General features: G+C 39.8%; 2 protein-coding genes across 5 annotated transcripts; both read left to right on the top strand.

Annotated features, from left to right (window-relative positions):
• Positions 1-133: 133 nt before the first annotated feature.
• On the top strand, positions 134-2,138 carry LOC121985553. Its single transcript, XM_042539082.1, has 3 exons — positions 134-334; positions 430-603; positions 1,707-2,138. Exons 1-3 carry the CDS (start codon positions 204-206, stop codon positions 1,945-1,947), a joined length of 546 nt encoding a protein of 181 aa, XP_042395016.1. The 5' UTR covers positions 134-203; the 3' UTR covers positions 1,948-2,138.
• A 1,293-nt stretch (positions 2,139-3,431) lies between these two features.
• Positions 3,432-7,128, top strand: LOC121985550 (G-type lectin S-receptor-like serine/threonine-protein kinase SD2-5). 4 transcript variants are annotated; one of them, XM_042539075.1, is made up of 8 exons: positions 3,432-3,681; positions 3,755-4,105; positions 4,824-4,887; positions 4,969-5,040; positions 5,114-5,212; positions 5,290-5,361; positions 5,537-6,116; positions 6,204-7,128. In XM_042539075.1, the coding sequence occupies exons 3-8, from the start codon at positions 4,842-4,844 to the stop codon at positions 6,886-6,888; spliced, it is 1,554 nt and encodes a 517-aa protein (XP_042395009.1). In that variant the 5' UTR covers positions 3,432-3,681; positions 3,755-4,105; positions 4,824-4,841; the 3' UTR covers positions 6,889-7,128. The 4 variants fall into 4 exon arrangements, with proteins under 4 accessions (XP_042395009.1, XP_042395010.1, XP_042395008.1 ...); XM_042539076.1 differs by having other exon boundaries at positions 3,433-3,656; positions 3,755-4,887; XM_042539074.1 differs by having other exon boundaries at positions 3,433-3,681; positions 3,755-4,887.
• Positions 7,129-11,301: the final 4,173 nt, after the last annotated feature.

The raw sequence follows: 11,301 nt of genomic DNA, 5'->3' as shown, positions 1-11,301 counted from the left end.
AGATATTTCCAAGGAAGTATTATTTGTGCTCACAAAAAATATGAAGGGTTAGAATAATGGAGAATCCTGCCTCATGAAACTTCTAGTAGCCACTGCGCTTGTGCCAAGTGGCTGCTTCTCCATCTTTACAATGATAACAAAGCCTCTTGCGTTATCAGTGTAGCATACAGAGCCCCCAAGCGAAGCAAGCGATAATAAGCAGCATGGCTTTGATCTCCTCGACGCGTTCTTTCCTCACCGGAAGCCCTCTTTCGCCCTTCCCCAAGCACAAGAAGGCGCTACACAGGGCGCCTCTGGTGGCCTGCAGGTGCTCCGTCGACGATGTCTCATCAAGGTTCGTTTTTAGTGACAGATTTTATGGTTCGTCCTCGTCGTTGTTTTCCAGATTGGTTGTGAATGTTACTCTACCTTTTTCTACTTATTGGGCAGTGGGAAAAGTGAGGCGAGATTGGCCAAACTGGCGATGGTCACATTGGCAGCTGGGATGCTGGCTCTTGGTAGTGTGGATCCGGCGGCGGCTGCGAAGTCCGGCGGCAGAGTTGGCGGCCAGGCCTTCCGATCTGCGGCTCCTAGGGTTTCCGGCCCTCGGATTAACAACTCAAGGTAATCGAAGCAACTGATTAGTAAATCAAATAAATAATTGCTTTCTCATTGGGGACCCCTCGGTTTAATTGTTTATTTGCTTTGACGAAATTGCAATCTGTACCCTAGCAAAGAAGCCATTAGACCTCCATTCTTTCTTGGCACTAGTATTTGCTGCCTTAAGTAGATCCATGGCTATTTTTTTTATATCGCCTATTGAAAGTTGTTTGAATTGTTTGGCTGAAAAGTGTCTGGAATTGTAGTTTTGGGTGGTCGATTGGGTGTGTTCTCTATGTTCCAGTTTGCTAAATTTAGGCCATGAACTACTTGCATCTCCAGTTCATGTTCGGCTGTTCTAACATCAATGATCAATGTGTAATTAGCTCCTTTTTGAAGGCAGATTGAGGGCTTCCAACAATTTTATTTCTATACTAAATTGGTTTACAGCGAACTGCGTTTGCATGGAGCTAGGGAGATGAACTTGTTTACATATGAAATGAGTGAAAAAGGAGAATTATAAAAGACCCGGTGAAAGTGACTGCTAAAGCTAGTTTTAGAAGAGCAACTAGATGTGGTTCATGAAGAGCTATCTAGAAGAGGTAGGATGTTAAGTAGCATCAAAGATCCTGAGATTCTCCACTGATTCTGACAAGCCCTGTAGATAAGCTTTATTCGATGAATTGGCAACTGCTTGAATTTTCTCCTTGCCACTCCAGAACAATCACAACGACAATAACTAGGGGGATCCATGCTCGTTATTTCCTGGTCAAGTGGTTCAGATCAGAAATTGATGTTTTTTTTTTTTGAGAATTAGAGTGGAAACAAAGACAAATGTCCCCGTAGGTTGTCCATTGTTTGCATACCATTTGGCAAGATCATTATTTCCTCATTATCAATAAGAATTCATTTGCTCGTTTCAAACTTAGTTAGATAGCAGATCTGTATTCTTTTCCTATCAAAAAGTTTTAATACGCGATCATTTCTCTAAGTAGCATGTGCCTCAGTCTGTTGATACAAATGTCGGCACAAATTTTGTTGTAGAATGGACATCATCTTTGGTACCAACAAAATGATATTTCAATTCAAGGATCCGAAATGATTCTGACCATGATGATGTCGTGCAGGACAAACATCTACGTCAATCCCCCAATCGCCCCGCCACTTTTTGGCGGGTATGGCTATGGTGCACCGTTCTACGGTGGATGGGGTTGGTCACCATTCACATTCTTCGCGCCAGGGCCGGGCATCGCAGTAGGCGTGGGTGGTGGCTTTGATGTTTTTGTTACATTTCTAGTGCTTGGTGCCATTGCAACTGTGATCCGAAGGGTTTTTGGGAGCAAGGATTATGAAGATGATGACTATTGATGTATCTTCCAACTGGTGTTAGTAAATATATGCAAGGAAAAAAAATTGCTTTAATGGTGCCATAATTTTGGGGAATGTAATTGTTGTATAGCAGATCTTTATATTGAGTAACTTCTTGTGATGTAAGCAATAAGCCCATGCAATCTTTATATTGATATGCACGGGAATTCTACAACAAATGATTTTGAAAATTTACTTTCTCAATTTTTGTCATCCCTTTGAAACACAAGGGATTGATTTTTTTTTTTCGAACTTGTTTTTGTCTTTGTCGTTTCTTCTTATTTTTACTCATTTTTCCTAGCGATGATAAATTTCCCAAGTTCGGATTTCTATGGGAAAAGTTGAAAGGGGACGGTGCGGGGATTTTTTTTTTAATTCGAATTGGGGTATTTTTTTAAGGATTCGGATTGAGGTTCTCTAGGGTGATTGGTTCGGTTTTATAAAAAAAATTTATCGGACACTTGAGTAAATTGAAAAGGGCGCACGGTGGGCAGTCCAGACGTCCAACATCTTTCGATTGCGCGTTTTATTTGGAGAATTTTTTTTATAAATACGTCATATTTGAGATTAAATTATGAATATCTAAACGATAATATAGATATCTTATCGTGATAGAGCATCCACATCAGATACTCTAAATATACATTTTACTTTAAATTTTACATTTTACCTAAAAAAATTTCTTGTATCAGATACCCTACTAGTCCTCTAATTTTAGATTCTATGAACAGTAATTCCCTAAATTTAGGGAATGAAAATACTACCTTAAATGTTAAATGAATAATAAAAAAGTATAGAGAAGAGAGAAATAATAATAAATAAATAAAGATATGGTAAATTATAGAGTAGGTGGTGTACATGCATTGAAAAGAAAAAAGATTTTTTAAATTTAATAAAGTTGATGATTTACTTTAAATTTTAGAGATATTGATAGGAAAATTGATATAGATGTTCTATAGTTTTGAAAATTAAGATGGGGATATAATTTGAGAGAGATGAGATGATAAATCCATTCCATCCCATTGCAAGTATTTCAATAACACCATGCATTGAAAAGAAAAAAGATTTTTTAAATTTAATAAAGTTACAAGTATTCTTGTTTATTCTCATCATTGCATAATCGGATCCTTTTTTCTAATATATCTAGAGTAAAAGATACTTTTTCTTTTTCTATAATTTCTATTCTACTTATTAAGTACTTTTTTTTTGCTCATTCGTAGAAACCCAATAATTATATAAGTCTTCATGGATAAATTTTTCTGTCATATACAAAGAAAGTTTATGTTCGATGATTTACTTTAAATTTTAGAGATATTGATAAGAAAATTGATATAGATGCTCTATAGTTCTGAAAATTAAGATGGGGATATAATTTGAGGAGAGAGATGAGATGATAAATCCGTTCCATCCCATTGCAAGTATTTCAATAACACCGACTTCCGTGGTCCACTTGTTTGAATAATTATCGTTTACCTTGACTTACGTTTCCATTTTGCTTTTCTCATCCCTGGTCTGGCAGATCAGTTCGATCAGTCATGAAACCACTTCCGCCCTTCCAAATCTGTATGGGAATCGTCTCCCGTAAGAAGCATCGATCTCTGGCCTTCTCTTCCCTTAGTTGACTTAATTCTCCGACAGAATCCCACGTTTGATCTTGCCCAGCAACAACAGTTGGCTGCTTGTCAATTATCGCACTCACGACGGAACAGGTCCTAGCCTTTAACATAACCGCCTGTAAGAAACAGTGCCTCTCCTTCCTTTAATCTCTCACTCCTTCCATACTAATACTCACGTTTATTACTTGCAGTTGCCAGAGTATATATGCGGCGAATCGAGCTTGTAGTCGTGAGCTTGCGACAGGGTGAGCTGACAGGTGACCACGCTGCCAGTAGCCGCCGGCCTCATGCTAGCGGCCGGCAAAGTTATCAGCGCACGATTGGCGACTGGAAATGCTTCCAGCCACGTGCTAGTGGCCGGAAACACTGCCAGCCACTTGCTGGCGGGCGAATACATCACCAACCACCGGAGATCAAGGAAAAGAGGAAAAACAATTAGGGAAGGAGATTAGCTAGAGAAAATCGCTGACAAAAAGAAGAAACGTGTGCGCGAGAAAGGAAGGGCACGCATGTCCTAATAATTTCGGAATTCCCGACGGAAGGTAGCTCATTTTTTCTGTAAATTAATATAATTATTGATGGAAGTTAAATTTTATCTATAATATCAAAAAATACACTGACAGAATAATATTTCGTCGATAAACCTGATAAATCTTGTAGTATAATCTTTATTTTAACAGGAATTACCCAAAAAACACACAGAGTTAGGAATTAATTAAAAGATACATCGTACTTTGATAATTATCAAAGGACACACTCACTCACTCATATCATATGCTTTCTGCCAAATCTTACTTGTTACTCTCTTTCCTCTCTCATTTACATATAACTTTTCTCTCTATTTTCTTTCCTCCCATTAAATTTTTTATTCTTTTCTCCTTTACATATCCTATGAAAGTTTAATCCGGGATACACATGTAAAACCTGAAATAAGTAATAGAGAATATTTTAAAATTTTTTGTAATCTCATAAATCCATAGGACCGACATTATTTAGATTTTTGAAAATTTACACCCATCTAATGATTGAGTGAGAGAAAAGCATATATATATGACGTGGAAACATTGGTTATCATCAAAGTATCAGGCCACGTGGGACCTGATTTACTCAGATCAAGCCCAACAACACGGACTTCTGTGCTATCCTTTACTTTGACTTACGTTTCCGTGTTGAATATTTATCTATCGTTTACTTTGACTTGCGTTTCCGTTTTGATCCCGATACTCGTAGCCTCTCCATTTGTCTTCTCATCCCTGGCAGATCAGTTCGATCAGAGTCATGAAACCGCCTACGCCCTTCCAAATCTTTGTAGCAATCGTCACCGGTAAGAAACATCGATCTCGGGCCTTCTCTTCACTTAGTTCACTTGTTCCGCTGATAGAATCCCACGCTTGATCTTGCCCAGGAGCTACAGCCATCTGCTTGCCAATCATCGCACTCACGACGTATCAGGTCCCAGCCTTTAACATAACCACCTGTAAGAAACAGTGCCTCTCCTTCCTTTAATCTCTCACTCCTTCCATGCTAATACTCACGTTTGTTACCTGCAGTTGCCATAGTTCTCTGTGTGTTATTCGTTAAATTAATATGGCTCTACAGACAGTCGAGCAAACAACTTCGGCCCCACATGACTGCCGTAATCATCGCCAGTAAGAATTGTGCTGTTTGCTTTATATATATAAAAGCAATACTGACGAATCAAATTATATTGTGCTTGTTCTTGCAGTGGCTGTAATTTTCTCTGGGCTAATCCTTAGCGTGGTAATATGGAGGATCCCTCTCGCCATCCCCACTGTCGGTAAACAATATCAATCCACCCCTTAATATTTGCTTGTTAAACGCAAAATATTTTATTTGTATCAATACGATAAAAGAATTCTATTATCACGATCCTACTAATTAATAAAAATGTTTAAGCAGACTAAATCGATTCTAATTATCTCACGTCTATGCCTGGGTTGATTATTCTGCAGTAGCAGTGGTTCTGTTCGTGGTGTTTACTGTGGGTACTGCCGTCCTCAGGTGGTTCCCCATAAGAAAGTTTCAGTATCCAACCAATTTGGGCAAAATACCACGATCAGTTGCTAGAAGAGCACTCCTCAACAAGCCGACGAGGACGAACATAATACCACGAACAGTTGCTAGAAGAGCACTCCCCGATGAGCCGATTAGTACGACGACGATAGAGAATTTTCTTAACAAGTTAGCCGAAGAAAGTCCCATCCGGTTTTTGCCTCAGCAGCTCGCAGAGTTCACGCAAAATTTCACAGTCAAATTGGGTTCTGGCGCGTTCGGATCAGTCTATAAAGGCGAACTCCCCGACCAGAAACCCATCGCCGTCAAAGTCCTCGTCGGAATCATGGACAAGAGAATGGAGGAGCAGTTCATGGCGGAAGTGGGCACCATCGCCGGCACCCAACACATTAACCTTGTCCGTCTATACGGCTTCTGCTACGACGACACCCTGATCGCGCAGGTGTATGAGTTCATGGAGAACGGCTCCCTCGACAAGTTCTTGTTCAACGAGGATGACGTCGACACGTTACAAGAAAAGTGAGTTTTAATGGTAAAATTTTATCATTAAATGTATAATTACTATTAATAATTTTATCAACCATTTTCCCTTTTATGATATTGCAGTGATCGCAAGGTGATAGAGTTCGGAAGGCTGAATGAGATCGCCATCGGCGCGGCGAAAGGAATCCGGTACCTGCACGAGGAGTGCCAGCGGCGGATCATCCACTACGACATCAAGCCGGGTAACATCCTCCTCGACGCCAACTTCAACCCGAAAGTGGCGGACTTCGGGTTGGCCAAGCTGATGGGCAGGGAGTACACCCACATGAGCATGACCGGAATGAGGGGCACGCCGGGGTACGCGGCGCCGGAGATGTGGTTGCCTTATTCTCCGGTCACCTACAAGTGCGACGTCTACAGCTTCGGGATGCTACTGTTTGAGATGGTGGGGAGGAGGAAGAACTTCGATTGTCGCGCGGCGGAGAGCGAGAAGAAATGGTTTCCCAAGCTGGTGTACAAGCAATGGGACAGTGGAATGCTGGGGGAGGTCATGGCGGCTTGTGGGATTGAGCAGAAGGCGGAGAGGGAGAGAGCGGTGAGGATTTGCAAGGTGGCGCTGTGGTGCGTCCAGTACAGCGCGGAGGCGAGGCCGTCGATGAGCAAGGTGCTGCAGATGCTGGAGGGAGAGATTGAGATCGAGACACCGCCGAATCCTTTCACTGGCTTGTATGTTTCAGACGTGCCTGATAATCATTTGAGTGGAGGAATCAGTAATAGTAATGACCTTCAAAGTTTACTTCCAGTTTGAAGCTAATCCTCGTAAACTGATAATGTTTGAGGTTCGTGGGTTGGTGTAAGATTTTCATTTCCAGATTTCTGCTGTAAGTAGATTTGCCTATTGAAGAGCATACTGTGCAAATCATATCAATCGGAGCCACATAGGCACTTTTGTCATCTTTTTCGTTGTCTCTGACTTTTCAGAGCATTTCTGACTTGAACTACCATTGCTGCTGTAAGATTTCAAAGTTTCCTTCCAGTTTGAAGCTAATCCTAGTCTTCTTCTTCTTTTATGAAACTGATAATGTTTGAGGTTCGGCGGTTCAAAGATTTCTGCTGTAAGTAGATTTGCCTATTCTTGAAGAGTATACTGCGCAATATAATATCAATCACAACCAATTAAGCACTTTTGTCATCATTCTCGTCGTCTCTGACTCGACAGAGCATTCCTACTTGAAACTACCATTGCTGCTTAATAGAAAAGCATCATTTTTGAATAATGTGGTCAAACAGTAGTCCTTGTTTTGGAGTCTGCTCTCTGGATGTTGGTTAAGGGATTTGGAGTGAAAGTGGAATATGTCATAAGAAATCTTTAAAAGACAAACACAATTTTAGATGTGTTATTACTAACGGAAGTTCTTAGATGCAAGATCTACCCTAGCAAAGAAGCCATTAGACCTCCATTCTTTCTTGGCACTAGTATTTGCTGCCTTATGTAGATCCATGGTTTTTTTTTTTAATTTTTTGATTGCCTATTGAAAGTTGGTTGAATTTTTTGGCTGAAAAGTATCTGGAACAGAAGTTTTGAGTCAAGAACTTACTCTTACTGTTAAAAAACTTTGTCTAATTCTAATTATTTTTTTTTGATTGCCTGTTGTCCATTGTTTGCATACCATTTGGCAAAGATCATTGTTTCCTCGTTATCAGTAACTAAGAATTCATTTACTCATTTCAGACTTAGATATTAGATCTGTATTCTTTCCTTAGCAATAAGTTCCACTATCATTTCTGTAAGTATACATTTTTTCTATGTCCATAGATGTTACTTTATGTCCCTCAGCCTGTTGATATGAATATCGACACTAATTTTGTTGTAGAATGAACATCATCTTTGTTACTAACAAAATGATACTTCAACTCAAGGATCCAAAATGATTCTGACCATGATGTTGTATAGGCATTGATGGAACCCGAATGGTTGATCTACTCGAGATGATCCTGATCAAAAATAAAAGGCCTCGAATTGGCTTCCTTTCTCCTACAGCAAATCTATGAACAGATCGTTCTCACTGTCATCCGGCCCCTCGGGCTAAAACTCAGGTAAGTTGCAACGTGGCTTCGCCCTTGTGTGCATGACAAACATATATCTATGTCAATCCCCCAATTCACACCACATTTTGGCGAGTATTGACTATAGTGCACAATTCTACGGTGGGTGGGGTTGGTTGACAGTCACATCTTCACACTAGGGCGGGACATTGTAGTAGGGGTGGGTGGTGGCTATGATGTTTTTGTTGCATTTCTAGTGCCGAAGGGTTTTTGGGAGCAAGGATTATGAAACTGACTACTATTGCAGCACTGCCTCATACAATTTGAGAGGGAAGTAAATCACGAGGAGTTTCACTAATGGGCATTTGCATTAGGGTCAAGTGATCCGTGATACATTTCACATACATTAGGAAATGAAGATGACTACTATTAGCAGCAAAAGGTGAAATTGTCACTTTGGTGGCCCATCCAAGATGACCACCCAATGTCTAGAAGAGAGGTAAATTACTGAGGGCATCGCTAACAATAATAGCGCATGCAAGGAGAGGTTGAGGCAACCACCTGGGTATTCTGTACTCACTAGGAATAGACTAAGGTCTATTGTAACTGTCACGCCTCAGATAGTCCCTGTCAGAAGAAATTTCGAAAGCAACTCCCATGTACTGGTGACAATATAAAACTTTACTACAAGACCCTCTGGGCCACACAAATCTCGACCAACACGGTCGGAACAATAATAATAAACATAACTAAACAATCCACGCAGTTAATAATAAATCAGCCTCCGGTTGACTACACAACCACACAGTTTATTTGAAAACCACCTACTCCACTACTACAATGAAAAAGGCAAAACACAACAGAGAAACCATTGCAGCGAAAAATAAGTGTAGTAGACCAAAACTCGATGAAAATTCCTTGAGTACAAATCATACACATCACATATATATAAAATGTAACAAGGAACCAAAAGACTAAAGAGTAGAAAATCGACGCGACGCGAAGTGGGGACTAGTAACTGGAACCTCCTGACGGTCTCAACCTGAAATAGATAATATCAACGGAGTCAGTCCAACATTCAGCGGATATCAAGTTGACATGCATAATACGAAATAACCAATAGTAATAAATATGTGTATAGTCTCCTGGAGTAGTGAAAAATGCAAAACTGTAAGGAAAGGAGAAGTTGTACTCACCAGGACCTTCTATTAGAATAATAAGGTCATCAGACCAAAAGTAACAAGTCCCTGTATACATGTCAAACATATGCATCCATCCAATATGCAACAAATAAAGTACAGCAAACACAAGCAATAATGCAATTATACATATGATGTCAATGACATGTCCTGGTCACCCCTGACGCCAGTCACCCATCTCACACACGATGGTGAGACCGAGTGGGTAGGGCTATGATAACTGTGCACTCTGCCATCACTGCTCCTGATGAGTGACCGAGTGGACATGATGCTGTCGGAGTACACCTATCCTCCTACCCCAAATCATAAGTGGGGGAGCTCAATGCTCTCATCTCCCTGAGCCAGTCCAGAGGAGGGATCCTTGACGTGCTACCACGCTGCAGTTACACTACCCATGAGCGGACCAGCGGAGCATTGACAGAGCAATCTGCTACAACACACCCTGCCTGAATAAAAACCACTAACCCATGAGTGGTTGTGTGTGCAGATCCATGTAACTGACGATGTGCTCAATAATAATGGAGACGACAATCGCTCAGCATGCAATCATGCGAGATGGTGCATGAAATGAAGCATAAAAATCCTGACAATATCTACCTCCATAAAATATGTACCAAAAATAAATTGATCAAATCAAACAGATCTAGGTACACAGGTCAGATATGGTAAATGTCTAGTCCGATGTATCCTAAGGCATGGTATGTCACTACCACTATGAGTAAAATTAATCATGGTGATAACCAAGAGGGTATAAAATATAAATGCAGAATAGATAAAAGCATGCAACAGGGTTGTTGGTTGGTCCTAGGAAGATCGTACCGGTTCCACTATACAAAAATTTTGTACAAGTGTCGAACCTTTCCTAAACAACCTATTGTGTTATTTAGAAGTTAAATTAGGAATCGCAAACGGAACTTAACATTATTGATTCCAAATTTAACTTATTTGTTCTTAATAGTTTAGACTCGGATCGCAAGCGGAACTTAACACTATTGATCCAAATCCACCTACGTTATAAATTTAATTAAATATTAATTTCCAAAATTGGCTTCCAGGATTGCATGGCGAGGCACTAGTCCTTCTTGGGTATGAGATCATCCACCACCGCCTAGACAAAGCCTTTTAAGGAAAGCTAATATTTAATTTCCTTATATAACTCTAGGTTTAACAAAAAAGAACAATCGAATCACAAATTCGAAAAATAAAAACACAAACTCGAATTACAAATTCGAAAAACTAGAATCTAATGTCTCTTGTGTTTGGAATTCATACAAAGAAAAACAACTAGCATGATGCGGAAAACAATTACTAGTTATACCTTTTCCTTGTATGCTAATAACCTCGAGATCTTCTGTCATATTCCTCGCCTCCTCTTGGACGTCGTGTGGGCGACGATCCTCCAAGATGAACACCACCCAAAAGCCTTCTTCCTCCTTCTAGTATTCGGCCACCACTACCACAAAGGAGCAAAAGAGAGCAAGGGGAAAAGAGAGGGAGAGAGGACCGACCACAATGAGGAGTCTCCACCAAGAGAATAAGAATTGATGTACCATGAGGTCTCTCCTCCCCTTCTTTTATATTACTTGCTCAAGGCAAATAAGGAAAGACTTTTTACAAAAAATAAAATCTTCCTCTTGTTTTTCCTTTTCCCCTTTTATTTTTCCTTTTCCTTCCTCTTGATTGATTCAATCATCAAATCATTGATTGGATGATTTATTGATTGGCCGACCCCTTACTTGGGCACCAAGAAAGGGTGGCCGACCACAATAAAAGGAAATAAATAACCTTGTAAAGATTTTATAAGGAAAAAAATACTTATAAAATTTTACAAGCTCTTGTTTAATTTCCTAAAGTGATTGTTAAAAAAGAAAAGTTTTAATAATTAAAACCAAGTTTTAAAATTTAAAACTTCTCTTTTAAAATTTCCTTTTTTTAACTGTTACAAAATTAGAATATTTCAAATTTAAAACTTCTCT

This window comes from Zingiber officinale, chromosome 5B, assembly GCF_018446385.1.
Source record: "Zingiber officinale cultivar Zhangliang chromosome 5B, Zo_v1.1, whole genome shotgun sequence".
Lineage (NCBI taxonomy): Eukaryota > Viridiplantae > Streptophyta > Magnoliopsida > Zingiberales > Zingiberaceae > Zingiber > Zingiber officinale.
This window is presented reverse-complemented; position numbering and strand designations above follow the sequence as displayed.

What these genes read in the sequence shown, in the direction of transcription:
- LOC121985553 (XM_042539082.1), top strand. Translation starts at nt 204, where the DNA reads ATGGCTTTGATCTCCTCGACGCGTTCTTTCCTCACCGGAAGCCCTCTT. An exon ending in GTCGACGATGTCTCATCAAG is followed by an intron (nt 335 to 429) that starts GTTCGTTTTTAG and finishes CTTATTGGGCAG; the next exon opens with TGGGAAAAGTGAGGCGAGAT. An exon ending in CCTCGGATTAACAACTCAAG is followed by an intron (nt 604 to 1,706) that starts GTAATCGAAGCA and finishes GATGTCGTGCAG; the next exon opens with GACAAACATCTACGTCAATC.
- LOC121985550 (XM_042539075.1), top strand. Translation starts at nt 4,842, where the DNA reads ATGAAACCGCCTACGCCCTTCCAAATCTTTGTAGCAATCGTCACCG. An exon ending in TCTCGCCATCCCCACTGTCG is followed by an intron (nt 5,362 to 5,536) that starts GTAAACAATATC and finishes ATTATTCTGCAG; the next exon opens with TAGCAGTGGTTCTGTTCGTG. An exon ending in GTCGACACGTTACAAGAAAA is followed by an intron (nt 6,117 to 6,203) that starts GTGAGTTTTAAT and finishes ATGATATTGCAG; the next exon opens with TGATCGCAAGGTGATAGAGT.